The sequence below is a fragment of the Psittacula echo genome (genome assembly GCF_963264785.1).
Source record: "Psittacula echo genome assembly, chromosome: 5".
Classification (NCBI taxonomy): Eukaryota; Metazoa; Chordata; class Aves; order Psittaciformes; family Psittacidae; genus Psittacula; species Psittacula echo.
Window position 1 is genome coordinate 77,655,264 of NC_137739.1, and position 27,398 is coordinate 77,682,661.

The window sequence follows — 27,398 nt, forward strand, 5'->3', positions numbered from 1 at the left end:
TCGCTGCTCCGGTAGCAAGGCCTAGAGAAAGAAGGCAAGTGGGATACTTCACCCTGATATCCAGATTTTCTTTTAAATACTTATGTATACTTAAAGCAAACCACCAATACAAGCAAAGCAAGCAACACAAGACAAAAACACACACACACACACAAGAAAATATGCAGAGTATTACATATTAGATTTCTCTATTAGTATTAGCACTACACATACGCAATTGAGGAGATATTCAGGATGCATTTTCTAAATGTAAGGACTCTTCAGATGGCTCATCCATGTTTTTGAGGGATTTAAAAACATCAGTGGCATTAACTGAAATTAGTAGTTGTTTCTTAGAGGAAATTACCTGCCTCTCTCTATATATGTATATATAAAACCTCAGATTGCCAAATAACATTTCTGAAAAGTACAGTCCAACTGACCACCTTTGAAAGCTTATTTGCATTTGTATTTAAACCTAGTAGTAAGCCTTTTCCTAAGACAGGAGAACAAGCAGTTGGTCAGAGGTGATTTGAATTTTGAAATACAGCTGAAGAAAAGGAAAGTTGAGCAACTCTAAGTACTTTGAACAAAAATATAGGTTAGCAGAGGTTCTAAGAGGACTTAAGGAAAAATCCGGTCATTAACAGGCTCCCAAATCTAGTTGTTGAGCAAGGAATATGAGAACAAGTGTGTTGTTACTGTGCAGTAGGTAAGAATCACAGCACTAGACACAGCAGAAACAGTCACTGGGAATTCAGAAGAGTTCACACAGGCATACACAGCAGAAGAGCCTCAGGAGTTTTAAATTAGTGAAATTTGAACTTATGACAGTAGCCTTTGGAGGACAATAGCTCAAGACTGACTGTAAATTGAATAAAAACACAGATCACCATAGCCATGATCAAAAAAGCAATGAAAATTGCGAACCATGATGAACACAAGAATTCCAAAGTGGAAGGGGATGACTCTGAATACCTTATTACTCAGGATCTAAGAAAGCTGCAGAGTGCAAAGCAGTAGTAGCAAAACTAGGTGACTAAATTTACACAGAAAGCATGGACATAACCTGACGTTGTACTCACTGGTGAAAAGGTGATGAAGAGGGATTAGGATGCAATTTTTCAAGATGCTAAAGGGGACATTAAAATGGACATAAGCTCAACTAAATGCTAACCCTGAACATCAGAACAATGCAGAAAAATTAACAGTGAGAATTAAAGCGAATGTGCTTACAGAAATGTTAAAGTTGACACTTTGACTAAACTAAAACAAATTTGGCCTTGTTTATAGTCATAGAATGCATGTATTTAATAATGATTTTAGAAAGTTATCTAGTAAAGCCCATGAAAAAAAAGCTGTAGGAGATGTTATAAACTGGAATATTGATTCACTATAAGCACACAAAAAACCAGCATGATAGGAAAAAATTAAATAGATTAAGTGCATTAGTGCATTGACACCAAATATTTGCAAAGCCCTTCTGAAACTATTTTTAAATTCAAGAAGCTTCCCAGAATAAAAGCTGTTACAGGAAATGTAGAAGTGATTTATCTGTAGAACTGCAAGTTCCAGGATGTGACTAGTTTGCAAATTGTTTCTCAGGCTTTCAAAGGCAAAATGATAAAGTCATCCCTCCTAATGCAATACACAGCATGTTCATTTACAGATGCTGCTGCTGTAATATGGCTTTTATTGATTTCAGAACTAAATGGCAGGCTTCACTTGCCACTGTCTGGCACCAAGCACATTAATCTGTGGTAATGCACTTCAATTAGGACTCAGCTGAGAGAACCTTACAATTGATTTACTTATCCTATATTAGTTGCTGTTAAGTTCTTTTTTTTGGGGAAACTTTGATTTTATGCCTTTCTTGAAAAAAGAATTCTTACTCCAATTTTTGGAAACTTCAGAAACTGTTACTGTATATACACTCTCCATAATACCTTTTTTTCTAGAATATCCTATAAACACATTCAGATATTTTTAGGCTTCAAAGTCTTGGTCTTATTTTTTTAAAAAGTGTAACTGATATCTGAGTTTAGAATGTAAAGTTTGTTTGTTGGGGTTTTTTTTTTCCTGTTAAGAGATAAATAAAAGTGTTAGTATTTTATCTAAGCTATTTAGAGCTTTATCTTTTCTCGTAAGTTGTAATACTATGTAAGACCTATGGCCTGAGCCAAATAGAGATTTAGACAAGGGGGAATGGTTTTAAACTGACAGAGGGAGATTTAGATTAGATATGAGGAAGGAGTTCTCCCCAGTTGAGGGTGGTGAGGCACTGGCACAGGGTGCCCAGAGAAGCTGTGGCTGCCCCATCCCTGGCAGTGTTCAAGGCCAGGTTTGACGGGGCTTGGAGCAACCTGGTCTAGTGGAAGGTGTCCCTGCCCATGGCAGGGAGTTGGAACTGGATGGTCTTCAAGGTCCCTTCCAACCCAAACCATTCTGTGATGCTATGATTTGGTAAGCCTAGTCCCCAGGCTTAATTTTTATATGGGACAGACAAATTGTTCTACTTATTGCCTATAATTCAGTTTTACATGCTAAACCCCACAAACACCACTAAAAGTGACTCTGTTCAATATGTGTAGTGGATGTAATCTCCCTTGGAATTAGATTGTTACCATCATACAAAAACTTCAACATTGGCATTTCTGAGGAAAAGCAGTGTTCTCCAAACAACATCTTTTCTCATGGCCAAATAATGAAGATAAGCTGACCTTATAAAAAGGATTAATTTGTTTGAATTCTGCTTTACTACAGCTGACAGAACTCCATGTGACAGCAACAGCCCAAACTAGTATTTTATGTTCAATGAGTATGTGCTTGTGCAATAGGTAATGTAGCGTATTTTTTAAAACAATGGTTCCAGACATCGACATAAGGTAAAGAAAACAAAAAAACCCAACCTACAAACACTTACTGCACATTGATCATAAGGAAAAAAGCCAGTTGTGTGTGGACAGGAGTGTCTTTTAGCTCAAAAAGATTACAAGGACTTTAGAATTAAGCTATGGCTTAAGGTGAACATGCTAAATAAGAAAGGGTTGTTTTGTACATGTTTGATAGAATGAATTTTAATTTTTGAACTGGCATAAACAGAGAATGGATCTCATCAGAATTTGAAAAACCCAGAAAACTAAGCAGATATCCTTTTAAAGTTGTAACCTGCAGAGTAATGAGAGCTTTACCTGTTGCATGTTTGTTTCAGAGGGTCTATTTTCAAGTTCTTCCTGAAGACGTTGACTCCTCCTCTCTGCTTGTAGTAGCTGGTGTTGGAGCTGCAGGAACTGTTCCTTGGGCACCATAGCACAGCCTTGCTGCTGGAGCTCCCGGGAGTGCGGTGAGTGGCTAAGTATCACACTGGTGTTTGAGTGGAGCATCTGAAGAGCAGAGTAAATCAGCCATCAGGAGAAAGCAGCACTGCCATACATACAAGATACCTTTTGGTGATGCTTGTTACTCTTGAACAATTTCTTGTATGAAAGAGAAACAAGCCTGAACTCAGTAACAGAAACTAAAGAGACAGCTTTTCTCTTTCCAGTGGGGAAAAAAAAAAAAAGCATCTTTATCTGCAGTTCTGAAATCTAAAGGAATCTGAGCTTTAATTTATAATTTCAGTACCTAAAGGGGCCTGCAAGAAAGCTGTGCAAGGACTTTTTGAAAGAGCATGTAGTGATAGGACAAAGGGGAGTGGCTTTAAAGTGAAAAGGGGTAGATTTACATTAGATATTACGAAGAAGTTCTTTACCGTGAGGGTGGTGAGGCGCTGGCACAGGGTGCCCAGAGAAACTGTGGCTGCCCCATCCCTGGAAACATTCAAGGCCAGGTTGGACGGCCTTTGAGCAACCCAGTCTAGTGGAAGGTGTCCCTGCCCCTTGAAGAGGGGTTGGGACTGGATGATCTTGGGCCCTTCCAACTTAAACCATTCTCTGATTCTATGATTTCAGTTTTGAATTAAAAATTCACTGAATTTCTGATAAAATCCTATCATAGTTAAATGTGCCTGCAGTGAGCTTTAACTTAATAGTGCTTTTTAATTTTAACCTTGACCTCATAAGCTCTTCTAAAAATAGCATTCACTTCCAAATAAAAACATTAGCACGAGGCAGGCTGAAGAGACTGCTCACCAGTGCTGAGTATTTCTCATCTTTAATCCACAATGGAGAGAGAACGTTCTCAAAAGCAAAATGAATTTTCAATGTCATGCATGACGACTTAAGTAATTTGATGCCTGCTGCTGTATTATTCAGAATTCAGTATCTGGAACCCCATATATCTTTCCTTATGTTCACTACTAACTGTAGAAATGTTAACATATTTTATAATTTTCATTTTGAGACATGCCACAAGCAGAGTTTGATACTGAGTCTGGAGACCTGAGTATATGCGCTATACAAGCAAAAGTATACTCAGAGGGGCCCTTGAGATACAGAGGGATGCACGTAATAATCTGAAGTAAAAAAATAAAAGCTTACAAAATGCATCAGCAAGTCTGTTTAATGTAAAGGCAACATACACTAACAAATAGTCTGTGTGTATTGGTGGTTGTTAAAATTGCGCTACCAAAGAAGTTTTTGTTGGTAAAACTAGGCATGTCACATGGGACAAAAGGATCACACTCTTGATAGTCCTTGCTACAGCAAAGACTGCAGCTCAGAACAGACTTGCCCCAAACAGTTTAGCTTCTCCACATTATTTTATTGAGTGCTGCTGCCAAGCAGTGCTGTGACAGTTACTGGGTCGAAGTGGCTAGAGAAGAAGCATTTCTGACATTGCCTTACTATAGTAGCATTGCAACCACGACAGACCAAGTTAGATGAACTGTCCCAGCATTAGATGACCTCCCAGAGAGTATTAAGAGCTAAGATAGTAACGTGAAACAATTTAGCATTTTTCTAGGCTAAGGGGAAATCCAGGTAAGACTAGCTCACCTTGTAAGAGTTAATAATAAAAGACCAGAACTGTACAGTAAACACTCCTGATATTTCAGACAAGCTGATTTGCAGCTTGAATTTGCATAAGAGTAATACTTTCTTCCTATAAAAGTCCCCAGTTGACATCCTCATAAAATTCTCACCTGTTATCTGAAAACCGTTACTCTGTTCCCTTAGGAAAAGGTACATAGGATGATGTTAGTGGTCTAAATTTTCCTTTCACAAGTGGTATAATTAAAGCATCAATTTGTAACATATTTCAGTTACTGAGGCCATCTGTAATGTAAACAACTAAGCATTTTTCATAATGGCACAGCTCTTCTGGCCATGTTTGCCTCTGTACATGTCTGCTGGCCCAGGTAAACAGAAAATATGTTAAAATACTTTAAAATAAAACGATCTGTATTTTTTTTAAGCTGTAAGGAGGTTCTCTTGAATCAACTTGTCTGTAAAGGAACTATTCTTTTACTGACATTACAAACAGTGAAATTAATGAGATTTTGATGGAATTTGTTTAGGATTTCCCTGTAAGGTTGTGATTTACACGAGTATCTAATGAAACAGCTGAAAAAACAGTCAATGTTAATGCTTCTTACAAATAAATACCATTTGCTTGGCTAATGAAAACAGTATAGACTTACTGAATTCTTCTGTGGAAGAAAGCAGAACAGTAACAAACTTGCTAAACTATTAGAGATGACACTAAGTGTAATCACATTTCAGTTAGTATTATTAATTAATAAGTAATTAATTAAGGAAACATTTGACAGTGGTGAAAAAGCATGCAGATCTCCGAGTAAATATGCAAACACCTTCAAGCCTCACAGTCAATGGGTTAGAAGGAAGCAGCTGAGCCACTTTTCATTTTCTTATACTGAGTTTAATTCTTTTGGATGCAATTGGTCATTTCTCTCCATTTTCATGGCAATGCCTTAGAAGTATGCAACTTCTTGGCATACAGAGTCAACTCGCATGATATATACTAACAACAAAGAGTAAAAATTTTGCATTGAAATTGGTTGATGGGGCTTTGAGCAACCTGATCTAGTGGAAGGTGTCCCAGCCCACAGCAGGGGGGTTGGAACTTTATGGTCCCTTCCAACCCAAATCATTCTGTCATTCTATGAAAATGAATAGTGGCTTCTTTACTTAAGAGATGCACAGAAGAAAAAAAAAAAAAAAATCCATGAAAGAAAAATGTTATCTCCATGCTGTGGTAGTACATTGAAAACGATTGCTCTACCTTCGCACACTATTTCAGAAAGAGAACTGCACCCTTCTCTGCTAGTTCCAACCACTGAGTTCTAGACAGGTTAGCCACAAACAAAAGGAGAACAGTCACAAAAGAGAAAGTTAGAAGTCATAAAGTGCTAAGTGAATGTTATACACACCTGCTGGGAAAATGTTATCAGGAGTAACAAAAGTCCTGCATGTTTGAAACACAAATTTCAGGAGAAAGCACAATTCCATGCTTGGTGTTTATATTGAAGAGTTTAACAGTGTTTGGAGTTTTCCCAAAGTTCAATCAAGATCATATAAACAAAACCAGATGGCACATAAACAGTCTTTTCAGTAACTTGTAAAAAAATCTGATCTTTTCTAATAAAGTTTTCACAATTTTATAGCTAATTACATACTATATTCAGCATAATATGTTTCCCATTTGCTCTCTTGATGAAAAACATGAAGTCTTTTAATAAACAGTGTTGTAAAATCCTCACCTAGAAGATGTTTTGATTTATGGAACAAGTCAAAATTGCGACATTCGTTGGGGTTTTTTTAATATTATGTTTTAATCTCAAATTCAGGACCTCAAGTTTAGGCAAGACTGCTGAGAGGCAACACGGAGGGCTAGCCTAACCTGAAGGGATACGCTAACATAGCATAGTTAAGCTTGCTCATTCCCGTAACCAAGGCAAGTTGCCTTATCATGATTTAGATAGGGTAGCAAGGCTTAAATTCAGCAAATTATTCCTCTAGTAAGAACAGGTTTCTACATTAAGAGCAGCATTATACAAATATTAGTTAGGAAACTTGAGATGGCATGTTTTAGGAAGGAAGAGGAAAGTGCCTCAAGCACAGCAATAAATTTCTTTGCTATTTGATTTGGTATCTGAAGCCTTACATGAATTATGATAAACCACAACATGCTTCAAAGAAGCCTGTTTGTCACACTAACATCTTGATCACGAAGATGAGATTAGGCATTGGTCAAATTAATTCTTCTGGTTTCCTTTAAGTTTTCACTTTTCCTACACATCTAAAAGTTGTTTTTAAATAAATTCATAGATTCAGAGAGTTACTGAGAAAGCCCCACACTATTCAGCACTGATTGACAAGTACCTCCATCAACTGATCATCCAGTTTGACTTGCTTTTTCCTTAGCCCTTCATTTTCTGAGCTGGTTTCCAGTTCACGTTCAAGAGAATTCATCTGACTGATCTATTAAAGACAAGAAGTTTCCTTAGAAAGGTAGTAGTTCCTTATTTTATCCCCACCCCACCTCAATATGCAAGTTACAAATCATTGCACATGAAGACAACTCAAGATTAAAAGACATAAGTATTTGGACAAGTCTAATGCTTTGCTGAAAGTGATGTCTAAGACAATGCTATGCAGCACCTCTGACAAGTTGTAAAGAATAAGCAGGGTTTAATCTAGAAGTGGTAATGTAAGCGTTATGTATTGTGGAACACTTGAAACAGGCCACTTTTTGTTTGTGGTTCTCGTGTTCCACCACCGAACTGTTAGAACCAACTAGAAGGCATGCAGCACACTGGCAGGACTTCCACCCTGCATGCTCTGCAGAAACACAGAAGACAATCAGCTTCTTGGGACAGTGATTCACAAGAGACAGAAAGCTAAAAGCTCAGAGAAAAAGAAGAAAATTCACTGCTTACCACATTAGTTTTTAGAGATGAAAAGTACTGCATTGAGTCACGTATTTGCCCTCTAAAACTAACCTTCCTGTTTGCAGATGACAACTCCTTCTGAAGCTGTTCACACTCTCTCTTCAAGCTTAATTTCTCTTGCTCTATGGCTTTGACGATGCCCAGCTGGCTTTGATGCTTTTGGTGCTTGAGGGAAAGGATAGTAGATTCTAACTGTCGGATCTAAAGAGACCAGAGATGAACAGATGTTGAAAGATGTTCCAGACCATTCCAAAAATCAAATCACATCTGCTTCATCTAAAATACTGAGTACCAATGGACTTCAGAGTCGTACAGATTGTTTGATATTTTAGCTTTAACCATCTCTTCCTTATTTCCCTTCCTCCTCCCCATAATCTGCCTAATACTGTGAGCCAAGAAATGCACAAGAAGAATGCTAGGAATATTAAGATTTTTTTTTTTTTATAAAGAAAAAAATTGAAGTGTGTTAACTGAAAGTCAGACCAGAAACTTAGACAGGAGTTATCAGGATTTTCTTTTAAATAAAGAGCTGTTTAAGACCATCATAAGCGTGTCTGCTAATTAGGTACAGATATAAAGAAATTCTACTCCATTACAAATTCTTTCCGCAAATGTTTCTGTTCAAAGCTGATGAACAACATTCCCTTCGTTTATAACCCACTGCTAAGCAAGAATCACTAAAGATTGCCTCTGTGATCTGTCAGCTTGCTCTGGTTACCTTCTCCCTGCAGTGAGTCAGGTCTGTTTTAGCACTCTGCACTTCTCTCTGCAGCCTCTCATTCTCCTGCCTGAGCAGCTGCTGCTCTTGTTTTGTCAGCTGGTCCAGCTCATCCCAGTGTATTTGCCTCTGATGGTCCTGCAGCCCTGAGGAAGGCACAGCCAGTTCTAGAACCCGATTCTTAAGACAGACAGAATTGCAGGGTTAGGCCTTAAACAAAGAAGCAGACATTTTCTCTATTCAGGTGGGTTTATAAGTAGGGTTTCAATAACTGCAGACTCTAAAGTCACAGGATTCCAGTCTTCCTCCCAGCCTACACACCATTTTCCACTAAGAAACCCAACACGCTAATCACAGTGCAAACCCAAAGTGCTTCCCATTGCTAAAATCATAGCTAATAGCTCTGCATCAGAATAGCTGATAGGAGTGCAGAGTTCAACACTACAAAACAGCAATTTGTGTTCCGTTTCACAGCCTTATCAAGCACATAATAGAACTCAGTATTATATATTATTCAGTAATAGCTGTAATTTAGTTCCTGTTGTACAATTCTGAAACAGCCTCTTTTCCAAGTGGACATTAAATATTCCTTAATTACATAGCAAACAAGCCAAATTACTAACTGAATTTATAATACCAATCCTAACACTGCTGTCTACAACCTCCTTCAGTTACAGTTCCTCATCAGTTGAGGCTGATATAATACCGTGCCTTTCAAAAACCAAGTGTGACTGAAAATTAAGACCCCCCCGTCAATTACTGGTTTGACTGTCAATGATTATAGCTTTGATAGGTGTAAATTCATGCATTGTCCACAGATTCATGGCCTCAGGAGATGCACTGATCATCCCCTGTCCTTATGTTCAAAATTTAAAGTAAGTTTTCTAAAAATAAGTTTAAAATCTGTACGTTATATACAATCCAACAAGACTAATTATAGTTAACTATAATTATAGATAATATAGTTATAATAACATAATTAGCCATTTTAAAGTGGAAAACTACAAAATGCAGAAACCAACATTAAAATAAGGCTTTTATGTACCCACCTCCTTTCAGCTTTTTTTGGTAATTATTAGCTTTGTATCACTTGTTTAAAAACAATAATAAGAAATCAACAGTTGCATAACTCAGTCTACTTGCTCAAGCCTGCAGCACTATGTGTTCTTTTAGTGGATGAGCCATCCTAAAGAAGTTGGCTACAGAAAAGCAGCAGCCAGTGTCTGTAACTCATGACATGCAAAGTTGACTGACTTTGAGGCACCTGAAGTCTGTTACCTTTTCATTTGCATTTTGCAGTTGCTTGTGTAAAGACATCACTTCTTGTTTAAGAGTTTCCTTCTCCTGTTGCATCACCCGTAAGTCTGATTTTAGTCGGGACATCTGAAGGCTTGTATTTTGCAGTGTTTCATCTAGACCCTGAACCTGTAACGAGCAAGAAAGCAGCTTAGCACTTGCTGGACCAACATTTCTTGTAAGCTTGGTCTGCTTAGATGCGTATGCACCACATATCACACATTTAGGGTCTCTGATGGAAGGAGAGAAGAAAAGAAATGAAGTTACAATGCTGACAACCCTCTTTAAAAATGCCAAATGATTTTGACTTTCTGTTCCCAATCAGTAGCGATTCACTTTGAATTCAGCCACAATATTGCATTCAGAGACACATTCTTGTTCCAGCTCCAAATATTTACAGTGATACGCTGGGAAGTGAATATTTCTCTTGAATTATTTATTATTCCTGGCAGCTCCTGGCCAACAAGAAAACCCAAGTGTCATCAGCAAAGCAGATAGCCTTTCGTTCCCCTCCCCTGCCAGAAAAGAAGACAGCAACAGCAGAACCTCTGCAGTATTTTAGGAATAACTGGGCAGAATGAATTGGCAAAAGTAACTTAGCTGTAGATGCAAAACAACATAGGTTATTCCTGGGAGAAGAAAGTCCCTCACTGCATTTAACAAGGTTCCTCTTGCCCTTTAAGAACATCACTTTGAAAGCCCATCAAAGCAGCCATTCCTAGCTGCATGACATTTGCACACATTAGAAGATGGCTGCTTTTAAAGAAAAAAACAGTACAAGAGATTATAAAAATGTTTTTGATCTGGAGCTGTAACAAAAATCACTATTTGTGATGTCATCATTTTTTATAAAATATTTTTCAATATTTCAATATTGAATATTCAATATTTCAATTCAATATTATCATCAATATTTGTGCATGCCACCCCTTCCCTGCCTTCTGGACCTCTCTGATTCCCTAGGAATTCAGCCTTTGCACAGACGTAAAGAGTTGGGCAGCTGGGCAGTCCCTGACCTTAACAACAACTGTGGTTGCATAGCAAAGGTAGGGAGCAGCACACATAAATGTGGATGGTTGGGCATTCCCCAATCATACCAGGAGCTCTTTTGGGATGATCAGTCATTGCCTGACAACCTGGAACATAACTGTTGTGTGACTGGTGACACTGACATAGAACTTCAGAAAGGGCAAGAAGGAGGACCTGGGTAACTATAGACTGGTCAGCCTCACCTCCATCCCTGGGAAGGTGATGGAACACCTTATCCTTGGTGCCATCTTAAGGCATGTCAAGGATAAGAGGGTTATGAGGGGCAGTCAACATGGCTTCACCAAGGGGAAGTCATGCTTGACCAACCTCATAGCCTTTTATGAGGAAATAACATGGTGGATGGATGATGGCAGAGCAGTGGATGTGGTCTACCTTGACTTCAGCAAAGCATTTGACACAGTCTCCCACAGCATCCTCATAGCTAAACTGAGGAAGTGTGGTCTGGATGATCAGGTAGTGAGGTGGACCACGAACTGGCTGAAGGACAGAAGCCAGAGAGTTGTAATCTATGGGGCGGAGTCTAGTTGGAGGCCTGTATCTAGTGGAGTGCCTCAAGGGTCAGTACTGGGACCAGTATTATTTAATATATTCATCAATGATTTAGATGAGGGAATTGAGTGTACTGTCAGCAAGTTTGCTGATGACACTAAGCTGGGAGGAGTGGCTGACACGCCAGAAGGCTGTGCTGCCATCCAGCGGGACCTGGACAGGCTGGAGAGTTGGGCAGGGAATAACTTGATGAAATATAACAAGGGAAAGTGTAGGGTCCTGCATCTGGGCAGGAACAACCCCAGGTTCCAGTATAGGTTGGGGAACGACCTGTTAGAGAGCAGTGTAGGGGAGAGGGACCTGGGGGTCCTAGTGGATGGCAGGATGACCATGAGCCAACACTGTGCCCTTGTGGCCAAGAAGGCCAATGGCATCCTGGGGTGTATTAGAAGGGGGGTGGTCAGTAGGTCGAGAGGTTCTCCTTCCCCTCTACTCTGCCCTGGTGAGACCGCATCTGGAATATTGTGTCCAGTTCTGGGCCCCTCAGTTCAAGAAGGACAGGGAACTGCTGGAGAGAGTCCAGTGCAGGGCAACTAAGATGATTAAGGGAGTGGAGCATCTCCCTTATGAGGAAAGGCTGAGGGAGCTGGGTCTCTATAGTTTGGAGGAGACTGAGGGGGGACCTTATTAGTGTATATAAATATATAAAGGGGGAGTGTCATGAGGATGGAGCCAGGCTCTTCTCAATGGCAAACAATGACAGGACAAGGGGTAATGGGTACAAACTGGAACATAAGAGGTTTCACTTAAACTTGAGAAGAAACTTCTTCTCAGTGAGGGTGACAGAACACTGGAACAGGCTGCCCAGGGGGGTTGTGGAGTCTCCTTCTCTGGAGATATTTAAGGCCCGCCTGGACACATTCCTGTGTAACCTTATCTAGGTGTTCCTGCTCTGGCAGAGGGATTGGACTAGATGATCTTTTGAGGTCCCTTCCAATCTCTAGCATACTGTGATACTGTGAACTGAGGCCAGGGTGGAAATTCACTGATGACAAAGCCAAGGCCCTGAGAGAGAGACCCTTTGAACTCTCCTGGACCACAGTGGGCTGCAGCAAGGTATCTCCCTCTGAGTGGAACACCTCTCAGAGTTTGTAAACTCTCAAGTTTGCAAAACAGGAGAACTATTTACCTGGGCTATTATTTCTGCTCTCTGATATTCAACCCTTCACCACTTGAGGAATGCTGAGAAAGCTTATGTGAGGTATTTTCACTGCATCTGAGAGAAATTTTTAACAGGATCCTTTATATATATGTGAAACCCGCCTGGACACATTCCTGTGTAACCTTATCTAGGTGTTCCTGCTCTGGCAGGGGGATTGGACTAGATGATCTTTTGAGGTCCCTTCCAATCTCTAACATACTGTGATACTGTGTATATATATATGTATATATATTTATATATATATCTTTACATGCATATGTATGTACTTAAGCTTCTTAATGACTTCTTTGCCTCAGTCTTCACTGGCACCACCCTGACTGCACCAACCAAGTCTTGGAAGGCAGACGAAGGGACTGTGAGAATGAAGACCCCAGGCCCGCTGTAGGAGAGGATCTGGTTCGAGACCATCTTAAAAACCTGAACGTACACAAGTCCATGGGACCTGATGAAATCCATCCGTGGGTCCTGAAGGAGCTGGCAAATGAAGTTGCTAAGCCACTGACCATCATATTTGAAAAATCGTGGCAATCAGGTGAAGTTCCCGATGACTGGAAAAAGGGAAATATAACCCCCATTTTCAAGAAGGGGAAAATGGATGACCCAGGGAATTACAGAGCAGTCAGTCTCACCTCTGTGCCTGGCAAACTCTTGGAGCAGATTCTCCTGGAAGGCATGCTAAGGCACATGAAAAACAACAAAGTGCTTGGTGACAGCCAGCATGGCTTCACTAAGGGGAAATCCTGCCTGACCAATTTGGTGGCCTTCTATGATGGGGCTACAGAACTGACAGACAGGGGCAGAGCAGTTGATGTCATCTACCTGGACTTGTGCAAAGCGTTCAACACTGTCCCAACACGACATCCTTGTCTCTAAATTGGAGAGACATCAATTTGATGGGTGGACCACTCGGTGGATAAAGAACTGGCTGGATGGCCGCACGCAAAGAGTTGTGGTCAATGGCTCGATGTCCGGCTGGAGACCAGTGACGAGTGGTGTTCCTCAAGGATCTGTGTTGGGACCGGTCTTGTTCAACATCTTTGTCGGTGACATGGACAGTGGGATTGAGTGCGCCCTCAGCAAGTTTGCCGATGACACCAAGCTGTGTGGTTCAACTGATACGCTGGAGGGAAGGAATGTCATCCAGAGGGACCTCGACATGCTTATCAGATGGGCTGATGGTGGGAAGAAATTCTTTACTGTAAGGGTGGTGAGGCACTGGAATGGGTTGCCCAAGAAAGTTGTGAATGCTCTATCCCTGGCAGTGTTCAAGGCCAGGTTGGACGAAGCCTTGGGTGGCATGTTTTAGTGTGAGGTGTCCCTGCCCATGGCAGGGGGGCTGGAACTAGATGATCTTAAGGTCCTTTCCAACCCTAACTATTCTATGATTCTATTATATATATATATATATATATATATGTATATATATATACACACACACATATATATATGTGTGTGTGTTGGTTCAGGTACTTGATTATAAGTGTGCGTGTATTAGCTTTAATAATCAAGTGTTGTTAGAAATCTTGTGATTGACTTTAAAACTGCAAACTGCTGCTTAATGACACTTGGAACCCTTTATATGAATACCACTGACTAAGTCTGAGACTAAAATGTGCTTAGGCTCTGTTAGCAGTTTAGAAAGCAAGGGGATCCAATCTGAACCTCATGACTCAACAGGAGAGTCTCCCTTGTCCTTTGTGCCTTCAGTCTCTGTATCAATCATTTTTAGATCGATTTTACCTCTGATTTCCTCTGTATGCTTCATCCATGTAATAAGTAATAGGGTGAATCTTGCCAAATTCTTCTAAGTCATGCCTTAAAAATCATATTAAAATTGTTCTTGCTAATACCTTTGATGGTCTTTGAGAGACCCCAAACCACTCATCTTTCACAACACTTTTATACCTTTTCTTGTGAAACTGTGAGCTGCGTTTTCAGTGTCTGACGCTGCTGTTCCCAGGACTTCTGTTCTTGCTTCAAGCTGCCAACTGCATTTTCTAAGCAGCTTGCTTTAGCCACCTGAAATAAGATTACACTGGTAAGCCTGACTCATTCAGGATTTGCTTTAACTCAATTTGACTTTGAGAGATAAGCTAGAGAGAGTTACAGCTATGCAAAGAAAATGCATGAGAGCAGAACCCCCCCCCAGCTCCCAGCCTTGAATCTCCACACAACAGGATCATTATTTACAGTGTGCATACTAGCAACACTGCTCGAGTTCAGAGTTACAAGATGTAAGAGTTGCAATAAAAGTGCAAGAACACTGTCTTCCTTGTCCTGCTGTAATGTGTATAGCGAGGCCTATGTCCCTAGCAATGTCTGGAATTTTCTATGTAATCAAATTACAGTAAAGCCGCACCCCAGAATTGAAGCTTTGTCTTTAAAGACCAGCTAGGGGAAAAAAAAAAAACAAACAAAACAAGGCAGTGGCAATTAAGCCTTTATCTTGAAGGGAAATAAAAAAGAAAACAATCCAAAGCAGTTTTACAGATTAGGGTGACAGATAATGATACAAGAATTTTATCAGTCCATTACAGCACATAGATAGTGATGTGGATTTGCAGTTCTCTCTTACCTTATCAATGCATCTGTTTAATTCCTCACTCAGGGCTTCCTTTTCTTTCTGCAGCTTTTCATTTTTAGAAACTAAGCTCGAAACTTCATTCTGAAGGTCAGAGAGATCAGGACATCTGGGCAGCTGTGGAAAACAAACTCCTCAGTTACATTCTGTGCTGTTTCAGATTTTGCATGCAAGTGTTACACTGTCCTCCCTTTGAGGCCAAGCATCCCACTCTGGATAGAGTGGATGAGAGAAGTGTACTCCAATACAGTACGAATGACCATATGAGTATACTTCATATGATCCAAGGCATCCTTTCTGCAACAGCAGTGCTAAGGATTCCTAATTGCCCTGTGATTCCTGGGATTTACATTAGGGCTGGTTCTTCTCTGCCTCTTCTATGAAAGTGGAAAAAAAAAAACCCCAAACTTCACTGTTGACTTCTGATCCTTTTCCCATTTGACACAGTGCCTTAGCGTAACACCTCATTCCATTCGCCAGGTGAGACCTCATAGCAGCCTTTCAGTATCTGAAGGGGGCCAAAAATGATGCTGGAGAGAGACTCTTCATCAGGGACTGTAGGGATAGGACAAGGGGTAGTGGGTTTTAACTTAAACAGAGTAAGTTCAGATTAGATATAAGGAAGAAGTTCTTTCCTGTGCAGGTTGTGAGGCTGCCCAGAGAAGTGGTAATCACTCCATCCCTAGCAGTGTTCAAAACCAGGTGGGACAGAGCCTTGGGCGACATGGTCTGGGGTGAGGCGTCCCTGCCCATGGAAGGGGGTTTGGAACTAGATGATCTTAAGGTCCTTTCCAACCCTAACTACTCTGTGATTCTATGAACACTCTACTTTCTCCTGTGCTGTTCTGTTTTTGCTCACTCAATCTTCTGTCTTTAATTACACTCAGGCCACAATCCACTCTCTACTGAATAGGTCTCATCTGCTTTTGCTTTTTAAGACCATTATCTACTCTAAGCATTGAGTACATCAAATGAGCACTTTACACTGTAAAGAGAATTACTTTATGGAGTCCTAATCGAGAGCTAACTAATTTGTAGCCTTCATTATCTGTGTTTATTAGCATATATTTACAGCCAATTGAACCATGCTTATACAGCCGATAACCAGGCTCTCCAGGAAATTATCCTCAGAAGCTGTGAGATGTCAAAGTCTCCAGATGGGTTTAATAATAGGAATTCTCTCTGAAAGGATGTGCTGGAAGAGACCAGTCCTTGAACTGAGCTATGCAGGACCAGGTTTGACGGGGCTTTTGAGCAATCTGGTCTAGTGAAAGGTGTCTCTGCCTGTGGCAGGGGGCTTGGAACTAGATGGTTTTCAAGGTCTCTTACAACCCAGACCATTCTGTGACTATATAATATGCAGTTCTATCCCATCTGCACAAACTAGAAAAGCCCTATCTATTCCTTGATCAGAGCTTTAGGTCTGTGCCTTCATTATCAAAGCCTGCCTTTGTAGATCCACTACACTGGAATACATTCTGGCAAGGGCTAAGTGAAACCAACCTTATCTGAACAATTATGCATTGTACCCAGAGACTGTTTCAAGAGGATTTATATTGCTCTGCTATTATGACTTCTGACAAGAGAGCAGGACATGTTTAAGAGACAGCCAGCATTCTCTCACGGCACTCAAATGAGCTTCCACACCTGTTTTGTCTTCTCAAGTTCCTGCTTGAGAATGTGGTTCTCCTGCTCCAGCATGCGAGCTTGAACCTTCATTTTCGACAGCTCCATCTCCAAGGAAGACACCATATTTGATGACTGCAAAAAGTAAAAGGCTCAGATTTCAACATAGGAGACATGCAGAGTAACAGATTAATCAGAGGATGCTGCAGCCAGTGACATGCTTGGAGCTGGGACAGCACTGTACTGTATAGAACAGATGCTGGAAAAGGCAGGTAAATCTTTAGTATCACTAAGCCCCATTTTCAAGGCAAACCTGAACACTTCTACCTCCCTGCTATTGGCTGCTGCCAGACTTTCCTTCCACCCCCACTACCACATGCATGTATGTTTGCAGCTAGTACTTGGAAGTTCAGCTTTGAAAGAGCACGTACAGCTCAGGAATTGGATGCTAACTCCATGGCACCTGCACATTCCTGGAAGTTCAATTATTTCATATTGTTAGAGATAGCGTAATCCTCTACCTTTACTTTGGAGTTTTCCAGTTCCTCTTTTAGTACCAGTCTTTCCTTTTCCCATTCTTCCAGGGTGCACTTTCCCGCATCTCTTTCCTTTTGCTTGAGCACCCTTGCCAGCTGTTGATTAAGATCCTGCACATCTGCTTGATTTTTTGAGTTCCTCTGGCTAAGTTCTGTATTTTCGGAGTCCAGCTGCTGGTTTCTGGTCTTCAGATCTGCTACCTGAATCAGGAAAGCAGTGTCAGTTACGTTTGCTTTTACACTGGGGAGTAAACTGAATGTGACTCTGAACAGCGGTGCAGAGCTGTTACCTTTACTCTATGTAACAGTCATGAGCCCGGTAGCATTACTTGCTTTATTTCCCTATAGCTCTTTAACTTGCTTCATGCCCTAATTTTAGGCCAAATCAAGTAGAATCATATTTAGGAGTAGGAGTCCTCCTGATGATCTGTTGCGTGCATGGTGAGCCTCACAAACATAATTTCTCATAACTGACCTCAATTATATCAATTATGACAGCAGTCATCTGGCTCATTGCTCTGTTCCTCCTTCCCTTTACCATGTGATGTGTATTTTGAGGGTTGTGCTGGAGAGCTAGTAGATTATCCTGAGCAAGTAGAATTTTACTAAGCAATAATAAGAGGGGAGTGAATGTAAGAGCTATTTAAACTTTCTACTTTGCCTAGCATAACAAACCAACCTTAAAATAAAAGTAGCAGGCCCATGGATACGAGCAAAGGGTCATGGCTGGCAGCATTCCTAGACCCAGCTAGCTGAGAAATAAGTAGAGGCTGAGTCATGTAACCTCTATTTCCACATGGGCTACTGCAAAGCATTAACCACAGAAACTAAAAAAGAAAGATTTTAACTTTATATTTCTATTAAATAAACTTTCCAAGTTGACTATGGAAAGTGCTTTCAAGTCGACTATGGAAAGTGCTTTCAAGTCTGTAAGATGGGTAGTTACAGTAGCATTGCGGTTTTCCGATCAGGTCAAACAAGCCTCACATTAATCCCACATTGTTAATGAGAACAGTTATCAGAGTTTAAATGTATATAATGGTCATTTCTATTGCCTTTGTGACCGTGTAAGGAACAGCTTTCCTACAGTGATGATTCTTTACAGAGAAGGTTATGGGCTAAGCCTGTATACCTGCTTTTTCAGGTTGTCAACCATCTTCTGTACAGCCACTTTCTCCTTTCTCACGGCTTCTATCTTTTGCCTAAGGAAAAATGAAAGCTCGTTAATAGAAGCCAGATTAACTGCAGGAAATAAGGCCATTTCAAATTTCACAGTATATCCAACACATGTAGGAGCTTTGAAAGAAGGGATGTAACCATCGTGTCTGCACCACAAGAGCCCAAAGGCATATATGCGGTACGTGCCCCATTGAATTCTTACCACATTTCTTCCCCATTTAGCTCCCTCAGTTTCAGGCTGGAAGCACTACCCTCCTCATTCAATAAAGTCACTTCATTTTTCAGAATAGTATTTTCTTCTCTGAGCTTCTCAGCTTCAAATCTGTGACAGAAAAACGAGACAAGTGAAAACTGGTTTTGTATATCATCTAAGCCCACAGTGACAAGATTTACCAAAAGCCTAAGCTACCTGTACTATTTCAAAACAAAGCTACAATTGACTTATGTATGAACAGTATACAGATTTTACATTTCATTTAGTAAGAGGGCTCTCCAAATCACCAAAAAAAGGGGCTTTTTGTGCATGTTTTTGTACATGTTTTTGTACAGCTGAAGTTGGTTAAACTGTAAGTTAACTAGTAAAAGTTTCACACTAATATTGTACTATACCTTTCAGCCCTTAAGTTACAAGTAACATAACTTTAAGCAACTTAACACCACAATATGCAGATTGCTAGGACAGCAATCTGTTTCCGGAGTCTAGAATGCTGGAAACAGCAGCACTGGAAAATGCCTTCTCTGTCCTGAGGTAACTGTAAGGAAGTAACTTAGCCATGGTGTAATACCTGAAAGAACAATTTCTTGCAGGAGACTGGTGCTGAACAATAATTAAGCTACTTGTAACTACTTTACTGTCCTGGTTTTGGCTGGGATAGAGTTAATTTTCTTCCTATTAGCTGGCACAGTGCTGTGTTTTGGCTTCAGTCTGAGAACAATGCTAAATAACACACCAAAGTTTTAGTTATTGCCCTGATCAAGGACTTCTCAGTCTCTCATGCTCTTCTAGTGAGGAGGGGCACAAGAAGCCAGGAGGAAGCAGAGACAGGACACCTGACCCAAACTAGTCAAAGCACACATACCACAGCACATCATACCCAGTATATAAAGTGGGGGAGTTACCCAGAAAGGACCGATTGCTGCTCAGGTCAGGCTGGGTATTGGTCAGTGGGTGCTGAGCAGTATTGTGCATCACTGCTGTTTGTTGGTTGGTTTTTGGTTTGTTTTTATTTTTTTCCCTTTTAGTTTTATCTTCTCTCCCCTTGTTATTTCCTATAATTATTAGTAGTATAATACTTTACTTCAGTTATTAAACTGTTCTTATCTCAACTCTCAATTCTCCTCCTCATTCCACCCAGTGGGAAAAGGCAGAGGGAGGGGTGAGCAAGGGGCTGTGTGCTGCTGGGTTACCGGCTGGGTCCTTTTTGATGCCCAACATAGGACACAAAGGTTTGAGGTAACAAGAGATCTGACCAGAGCCTGTCAAAATAAGTTCATTATAAACATTCACTGCATTGGTTTAATAGTCACAGATCACAATGTTAATTTATTTGCTCTCAGAGTTGCACTATGTAACACCTTACTTGCAGTATGTGCTCCCTGCAGTGATGTTTATCATCCACAGGGCCTGGGCTGAGGTTCTTGGTTTTGTTGCATTTTTTAATACTGTCTTGTAACATGATATTATTGCTGGTCATGAAGTTATTTGCATATGTACTCAGCATTGCCATCACCTCTATACTTTGGAAGCCATCTAATGGGAACTATTAATAATTATACTGCTTGCCTTATCTCCTTGGAGGGTCAACCTATGGAGGAGAACCTCCTCCCACACCTTCCCCACCAGCCCATTTAAGTGGCATTTGAGAATTTCAAAGGTTTTGAATATCCCTTGGGTACTCTTGAAACCAACCTGGCCTTTTTGCTGGGAACCAGCATGTTGCTTATGGCTCAGGTCTTGTTTAAGGTTAAACAACTGTTTAAGAATATTATGAAGAGATCTTCCTCAAGGCTGAACAGTTATGAGTGGCAGGGTGTGTGAGATAGTATGGGCAAGTACCTAGGTCTGTGGGCCCCTCCAGTGCTTTGGAGCTTCACCTCTGAGCAAATGCAAAATCTGGAAAAACTAGTAAAACCTTTAGAAAAGGTACGCTGTCATCCTGGCAATACCAGAGAGGTACAAATAACTGCAACATGCTGGGGCCTGGCCCATGCCTACAGAGCCCTGCTCAACACTATCCAGTACATTCAAGGGGAAAAGAAGGCCTCTGGATCTGATGGCAGGGCAACAGACACCACAGCTACTCTAACCCCGACAATGAGCACAGCAGTTACTCCAATCCTGTGATGAGCACTGTGGCTACTCCACTCTGACAACAGACCCTGCAGCCACTCCAACCCCAGTGAAAAACACTGCATCTGATCCAAAGAACCAATCCATTCCCCTATCAGTCACCCCTGTACAGAAGAGGAAGGGGACATGGAAGTCACCTTGAGTAGTGAAACAGGACAAACAGGGCCTTCACAAGAAACAGAGGAAGAGGTAGAACCACAGATAACCTCTCAATCCCTGTCCCTGAGTGAGCTGCAGGATACACTAAAAGATTTCAGCTGTTGTCCAGGTGAGCACATTATCACCTGGCTGCTACAATGCTGGGACAATGCAGACAGTAGCCTGGACTTAGAGGGTAGGGAATCCAAGCAGCTGGAATCACTTTCTAGAGAAGCAGGTGTTGACAAGTCAATTTGAAAAGGGACACAATCCCTCAACCTCTGGAAGTGACTCCTATCAGCTGTGAAGGAAAGGCATCCCTTCAAGGAAGATGTTGTAGGCAATAGAGAGGGGTATCCAGTACCTGAGGTAACTGGAACAGGGGCAAGCTCTGGAACACCCTCAATATATTGAGAAAGGGAAGAAAATAATCCAGGCCCTTCTGAAAGCTGGTTTGTCATAAAACAGAGGAAGATCAAGGGACCTGCACAGGAAGTCCAATTTTCGGAAATAAAATGGCTGCATGGATGTCATCACATCCCAAACTTTCGAACATTGGAATACACATTTAGCAAAGGTCACGTGGTTAGTTACTAGAGGACCTGCCAACCGGGCTGGCCAAGCCCAAGCCAAACTTCTACATACCATAGAAGGGGGTAAAGTTCCTGTGGTGCACATAAAGAATTTGCTGGGGAAGAGAGTCTGGGTTATTCCTGCCTCAGGCAAAGGCAAACCCACTCATGGGATCACTTTTGCTCAAGGATGTGGGTGTACTTGACTGGTAATGCGGAGGACGGGGAAGTCCGGTGTGTACCTCAAGGAGATTTGATTCTGGGTTAAAATAATCAATTACTTAAACTGTATGATGCTGTATAACATTAAATATTAGTGCTTTCAATGCAGCAACCCATCACTGCGCTGGACACCTTGTGGCACCCATCTCCACTGCTTCAGATTTGAGGATCTGAACCTAACTCCCTTTTGATCACCCCACTAATGAAGAATGAACTTTGATAAAATTGGACAAGTGGAGCAGTGATGGAACTAAAATGAGCTTCGGCATGCAACAAACCAACACCACACACCATCCATCCTTCCTGCCTAGAGAAACTGTTATGACAAATTGAGCCGCAGGTCACGGAACTCAGACTTTTGTAGGGATGGCCCACAGACTAAGGGAATGATCTCTGTGTGTATATATTTATATATCTAAAGACAGTAAAGGTGATGGTGGGAAGTGTGGGACTTGGCATGATGTGAATGGTATGAAATACAGAGTGGATAGTGTCCTGGTTTCGGCTGGGATAGAGTTAACTTTCTTCCTAGTAGCTGGTACAGTGCTCGGTTACGAGTTAGTCTGAGAATAATGTTTAAAATATGACATAGCCTCAAAAAAACAAAAAAAAAAGAGCAGTTATAAACAAGTAGGTAAAACCTATTATATTCTCTGTGTTATAATGGATTTACCATGTTACATACCTGATGGATTCCTAACACTAAGTGCTCCTGCTGGGGAAAAAGTTACCATATCTCTTGAGTATAAACTTAAATATTGGAAAAAACAGAAGCATTTTCAGCATTCCAAGTAACATTCAGTAATAGGAGGGTGCAAACCAAATGAAGAAGTGATATTAGTAAAAGGCAAAAGCATTCAGGAAGTGTTACCATAGTATTTTGTACATAAAAATACAGGGGTTTCTGATGTACCATAAACTACACACCGCAAAGGTGACTACATCCACAGACAGAACAGCCGGCAGGTTGCTCCTGTTTTACCATTCGTGTTAGGTCACAGTCAGAGAGGAGTAAGTCACATTTCAACTGTCGTTATCCATGATTAAACAGCCTGCTTGCTAGTAGTTACAAGTCCAAGGCACTGATCTCTAGAGTTAAACTACAGTGGTTAATGCAGCAGCCATACAGCAGGCAGGTGGCTACAAAGCAGAGAGTGGGATGCTAGGTTAGTTTCTAAGCAGCACGTTTCCCACAATGTTTTGCAAATCTACGTTACCTCAAAAGATCAACTTTCTGCTGCAGCTCAGTGCACGTGCTTTGTAAGCTGTGCTCCACTGTATGCCTCTCCTCTCTCTCTTTGTGGAGATGCATGTCATTTGGGTTAACCAGAGCAGCTTCCAGTGCTGCTGTCCTTCCTTGCATCTGACACACCTGCACCTTGAAGACATGGCTGCCTGCTCTGGCTTTAACACATGCTTTCTCCAATTCTGAATCCATCTCAGTCATTTCTTCCAGGTCTGTAGAATCAGCCTCCAAAGGTGAATGGACATTCAAATCTGTTCCCTTGTCTGCACTGTTACAATCACTGGGCGACCCTTCAAAGATGGGATCCATTTCATCTGGCAGCTGAGATTGTTCTGAGCTGCAGTAGGAGCAGCCAGGACTGGGAGGTTGCACCATCTCCTGCTCCGCTGCTTGCAATTTGTGCTGCAGCCTGACGATCTCAGCAGCCATTCTGACATTTTCCTTCACTGCTTGCTCATGCACTTTCTGCAGATTTAAGAGGACATCTACATCATCTCCCAGATGTGCCATACCACTAAAAGCAGCAATTCTGCTCTTTGCTTTGGCATACTCATTTTCCAGGACCCTATAATGATTTTGTAGTGCAGAAAAACAATGGGTCTCACACTGCAATTTCTGTATTCTTCCTTGAAGGTTTAAGATTTCTAAACTCATCTTGGCCTTCTCTGTTTCTGCTCTTATACAAATTTCCTGGTTTAAACTCTCCAAAGCAAGAAGTTTGGAATTGAGGTCTTCTTTCTCTTGCTTATATTCACTGTGAAGTCTCTCCAGCTTTTGCCTAAACAGCTTCCCATTTTCCTCAACCACAGATATACGCTCCTCTTTGCTCTTTAGCTCTTTCTCATGGTCATTTTGCAGTTGTGTTATTTCATCATTCAGCCTTTTCTCTTGCTTCTCAGCAGCACTCCTCAGGTCCCACAGCTCCTTCTGAAGCTGCTCCCTCTCACACACAAGCTTGTTCACTTCTTCCTTGAAGTTTTTCTCCAGGAGATCTTTCTCCTGGGTGAGGGCAGAAGAAATGGCCTTTTCATTTGCCAGACTTTCCTTCAGTTGCTCATGGGCTTCAGCAGCCTTCTGAGCAATTTCATCCTTTTCAAACTCCCACTGAGATTTCGCCTCTCTTTGCTGTTCAGCAAGTTCACGCAACTCTCGCTGGTGATGTCCTTCCAGATTTCGGATTGTTTCCTCGTACTTATTCACAAGTGTTTGTGTGCTGGCAGAAAATGGAGTTTCTACATGAGATGCTCTTCTGTTATAGTCACTTTCCATTTTTTTCCTAAACATGGTTAACATAAGATATTACTAAACTCTGGGCTAACTCAAATAGATTCTAATGGCTTTTTAGGCTGAATAACACAAGCTGACAAAAAAACCCCCACTTTTTCACTGAGTTTTAGATGAAGTACTATGTGATGGGTGTTTCTGAGAGCCAAAGTTAAATTTGGAGCAAGTTGTTGAAACTTTCAAAAATAAAAACCTAATTGCCTTGGAAAAGTGTAACTCATGAAATATCCTCAGGAAAGCTTTTGTGTACAATATATGCCCTTCTATTCTTGCAATAAGATTTGTAGGGGCAGATGTTCTCACCCCATCACTCCCTGTCATCTCTGGAGGGTTTCAGTTTCTTTTAACAGTTGATCTTAGCTAAAAGCATTTACCATCCATCCTGTTAGCTCTTCAGAAAAGAAGTCTGAAACCCCAAATGCTTTAAAAGTACAAAGCAGGGATTTGTGAAGCACAGAGATCCTGAGGAGAGGCTCAAGTTATTAATGTCTGGTTATGCTTTAAAACTATTGTTGCCTCTGGGTGAGTTAAAAATCAATATGAAGTATCTGCTTAAGAAAGGCCAGAAGAAAAACAACCCCTTGACAGTTCCCCAGTGTTGTGGAATAAAACACATTAACAGCACTGTACAGTTTGTACACTTTAATTAAGCATCAGGAATCAATTCTGCACTAGGTTCATGGTCACCATGCCAAGCCACTGAGGTCAGCATACACCACCACTGTCCCTACCAGCAGTGACACTTACCTTTCCTCCTCCAGGTCCTGCTCATGCTTTCTCAGCAGCTCTTCCTGGAGCTCTTCCTTCTCCAGGGCGTGCACCTCAGCCATCCTTTTCAGCTGCTCATGAAAGCCACGTTCCAGCTCCACCTTCTCTTCCTGCAGTGTCTGCACTAAAACTCTCATCTTTTCTTCCACCCAGACACCATTCTGAATCAGTTCTTCCCGTTCTTGACTAAACTTCTCATTTATCTGATCCAGCCTGGCTCTAATGTCTTCTTCATGCTCCTGCCTCAGTAGTTCTTGCAGATTGGCTTTTTCCTCATCAAAACGCATTTGTAATTTGTTTTTCTCATCATTGTGCTTACAGTCAAGCTTTTCCTGCTGTTCTCTGAGCACTGCTGCCTCTCCTTGCAGTTCTACAATTTGATTTTTAAGACCAGTTATTTGCTTTTCCATGACATGCATCTCTTCAGTGTACTTCTTCCTCATATCTTCTTGCTCCTTTTCAGAGTGGATTTTTGTCTCGTCTAGCTGCTTCTCGTAATGGCTCACCTACAAAAAGGAAACCAGATTGGATCAGCTCATTTTCAACAGAATGTTCTATAGAAATGTTTTCTCAACATTTCTGTACAAAATATTTCCATATATTCTGTAGAATATTTTGATTTGCACATTAGTATCTTACATTGATTTCCCCTGCTAAGAATGCTAATGCCTAGCTTAATTTCTTATTTGGTGGGTTAAAGATGATTATTACATAGAAGTCAGTGAAATTCATACTTTTCCATTAAATGAATTTGTGAAAAGAGAAGCCACTAACAACTCTGAAGCCCTAAGTCAGTTTTGCAACTTGCAAGTGGACTGTATTTCACCGATTACTTTCGGTGCATTTTTCTGGTTTGGAGGCAGATTTTTTGTGCATTTTTTTGTTTTGCCCTTTTAAAAAAAAAAAAAAAAACCAACAACAAACAAAACCCAAAAAATCCAAACTGACAGGAAACAAATACTTAAGGAAAAGTAATTATTTCAGGGTGATATTTTATCAGTCCCTTTTCCCCATTCTCAGCCCAGCTGCATCACAATACAGTTTCAGCATGCTTGCGTTACACCATATGTGAAATGAATATTTATAGTCCTATAACAATTATATCTGATAGACACTGGGGAAGCCTGATGGGACCCCCAAAACTTCTGCTCCTGGACTGACTCCCACAGAACAAGCCTGGCCATCTCTACACCAGTGCACCTCACCTGCAGAGGACCCCTGTGACCCTGCCAGGGATGCCAGCACAGGCTGGCAGTGGGCCCTGTGCCATGTCCAGACCTGTGCCAGCTCACCCTAGCACCTCAGACACTACACAGTGGGGCCTCAAAGCCCATCCAGACCCAGTCTTTCTCCACGTAGAACCAATGGAGATATTTCTGCAAGCATGGCAAGGATAATTGCAGATGGACACACAGGAAACGGAAAGCTGACTGCCTATTTTCAGTAGCATGTGTATCATAACAGCAGCTTCCATACTCCCACAGTACAGATCACGTTTCAATGCCACCAGACTGCACAAGTATAGCATCTAGCAATGCAGACTCCTGCCAGCAGCCTTTCTAACCTGCAATTATCCCATGCCAGCAGGAATGAAGTGGCTAATTCAGATGCAGCAGGCTTTCACTACAGGAAATGCAATACTGCTTCAGAACAGCTCACTGATCTCTCGTTAGCTGGTGGGTGGCACGGGTGTGTATCTACCACAGCATTCATTCAGCCTTCTCCAGCACCCCTCCATAGCACAGCAACGTGGAAAAGGAGCAGGGAAGCTAAAGGCTCAGGTTCACAGAAAGGTTATAATTTGACCAGGAATTAAAAGTCCTTCTTCAAGACCATTCCACCTCTGAAGAGATTGAAAAAGGTGTGAAGTTTCATTTTAAGTTAAAATAGCTTACTGTGTCTTCAAGCTCCTGTTTCAGGTGATGCAGATCCCTGTGATGTTGCTCCTTCATTTGTTCAATAGCCATTTCTGCCTCTATGCTCATATTTAGTGGGTTGCAGTCTTCTGAACCAAGCCCTTCAAAAACAGTAATTATATATATACGTATATATTCTTGAAGCCCAAAGAGATACATTCTCAACAGAATTGTTTCATCAATTTAAGTTTGTTTAGGCAGCTAACTTGCAGCTCTTAAGTTCCCACTGCACACACAGATAAAAAACTGCAAACATTAATTTCAGCTTTGAAGATAGTACAACAGCCATATTCCACGTTAAACAGCAAAACAGAGGTGGTGTTTGAGTCTCACTGTGAGGGTTTGGGAAAGTTTTTACTAATTGCCTCTAAGATGTT

The 27,398-nt window shown here is 41.2% G+C and overlaps 1 protein-coding gene across 1 annotated transcript in view; it reads right to left on the reverse strand.

The window, feature by feature from the left end:
* The window catches only part of NIN (ninein), a gene marked incomplete at its 3' end in the record, with an annotated part of 60,583 nt that overhangs the window by 2,850 nt on the left and 30,335 nt on the right, over window positions 1-27,398 (reverse strand). Inside the window, exons 14-27 of the mRNA XM_080618258.1 lie at window positions 27,001-27,122; window positions 25,085-25,611; window positions 23,025-24,329; window positions 18,728-18,847; window positions 18,479-18,548; window positions 17,332-17,547; window positions 16,832-16,945; window positions 15,179-15,301; window positions 14,509-14,622; window positions 9,825-9,971; window positions 8,547-8,726; window positions 7,880-8,029; window positions 7,260-7,358; window positions 3,171-3,362 (exon numbers count right to left, since the gene is read on the reverse strand). Coding sequence (XP_080474384.1) covers window positions 3,171-3,362; window positions 7,260-7,358; window positions 7,880-8,029; window positions 8,547-8,726; window positions 9,825-9,971; window positions 14,509-14,622; window positions 15,179-15,301; window positions 16,832-16,945; window positions 17,332-17,547; window positions 18,479-18,548; window positions 18,728-18,847; window positions 23,025-24,329; window positions 25,085-25,611; window positions 27,001-27,122 — 3,479 coding nt within the window. The remainder of the gene's footprint in view (window positions 1-3,170; window positions 3,363-7,259; window positions 7,359-7,879; window positions 8,030-8,546; window positions 8,727-9,824; window positions 9,972-14,508; window positions 14,623-15,178; window positions 15,302-16,831; window positions 16,946-17,331; window positions 17,548-18,478; window positions 18,549-18,727; window positions 18,848-23,024; window positions 24,330-25,084; window positions 25,612-27,000; window positions 27,123-27,398) is intronic.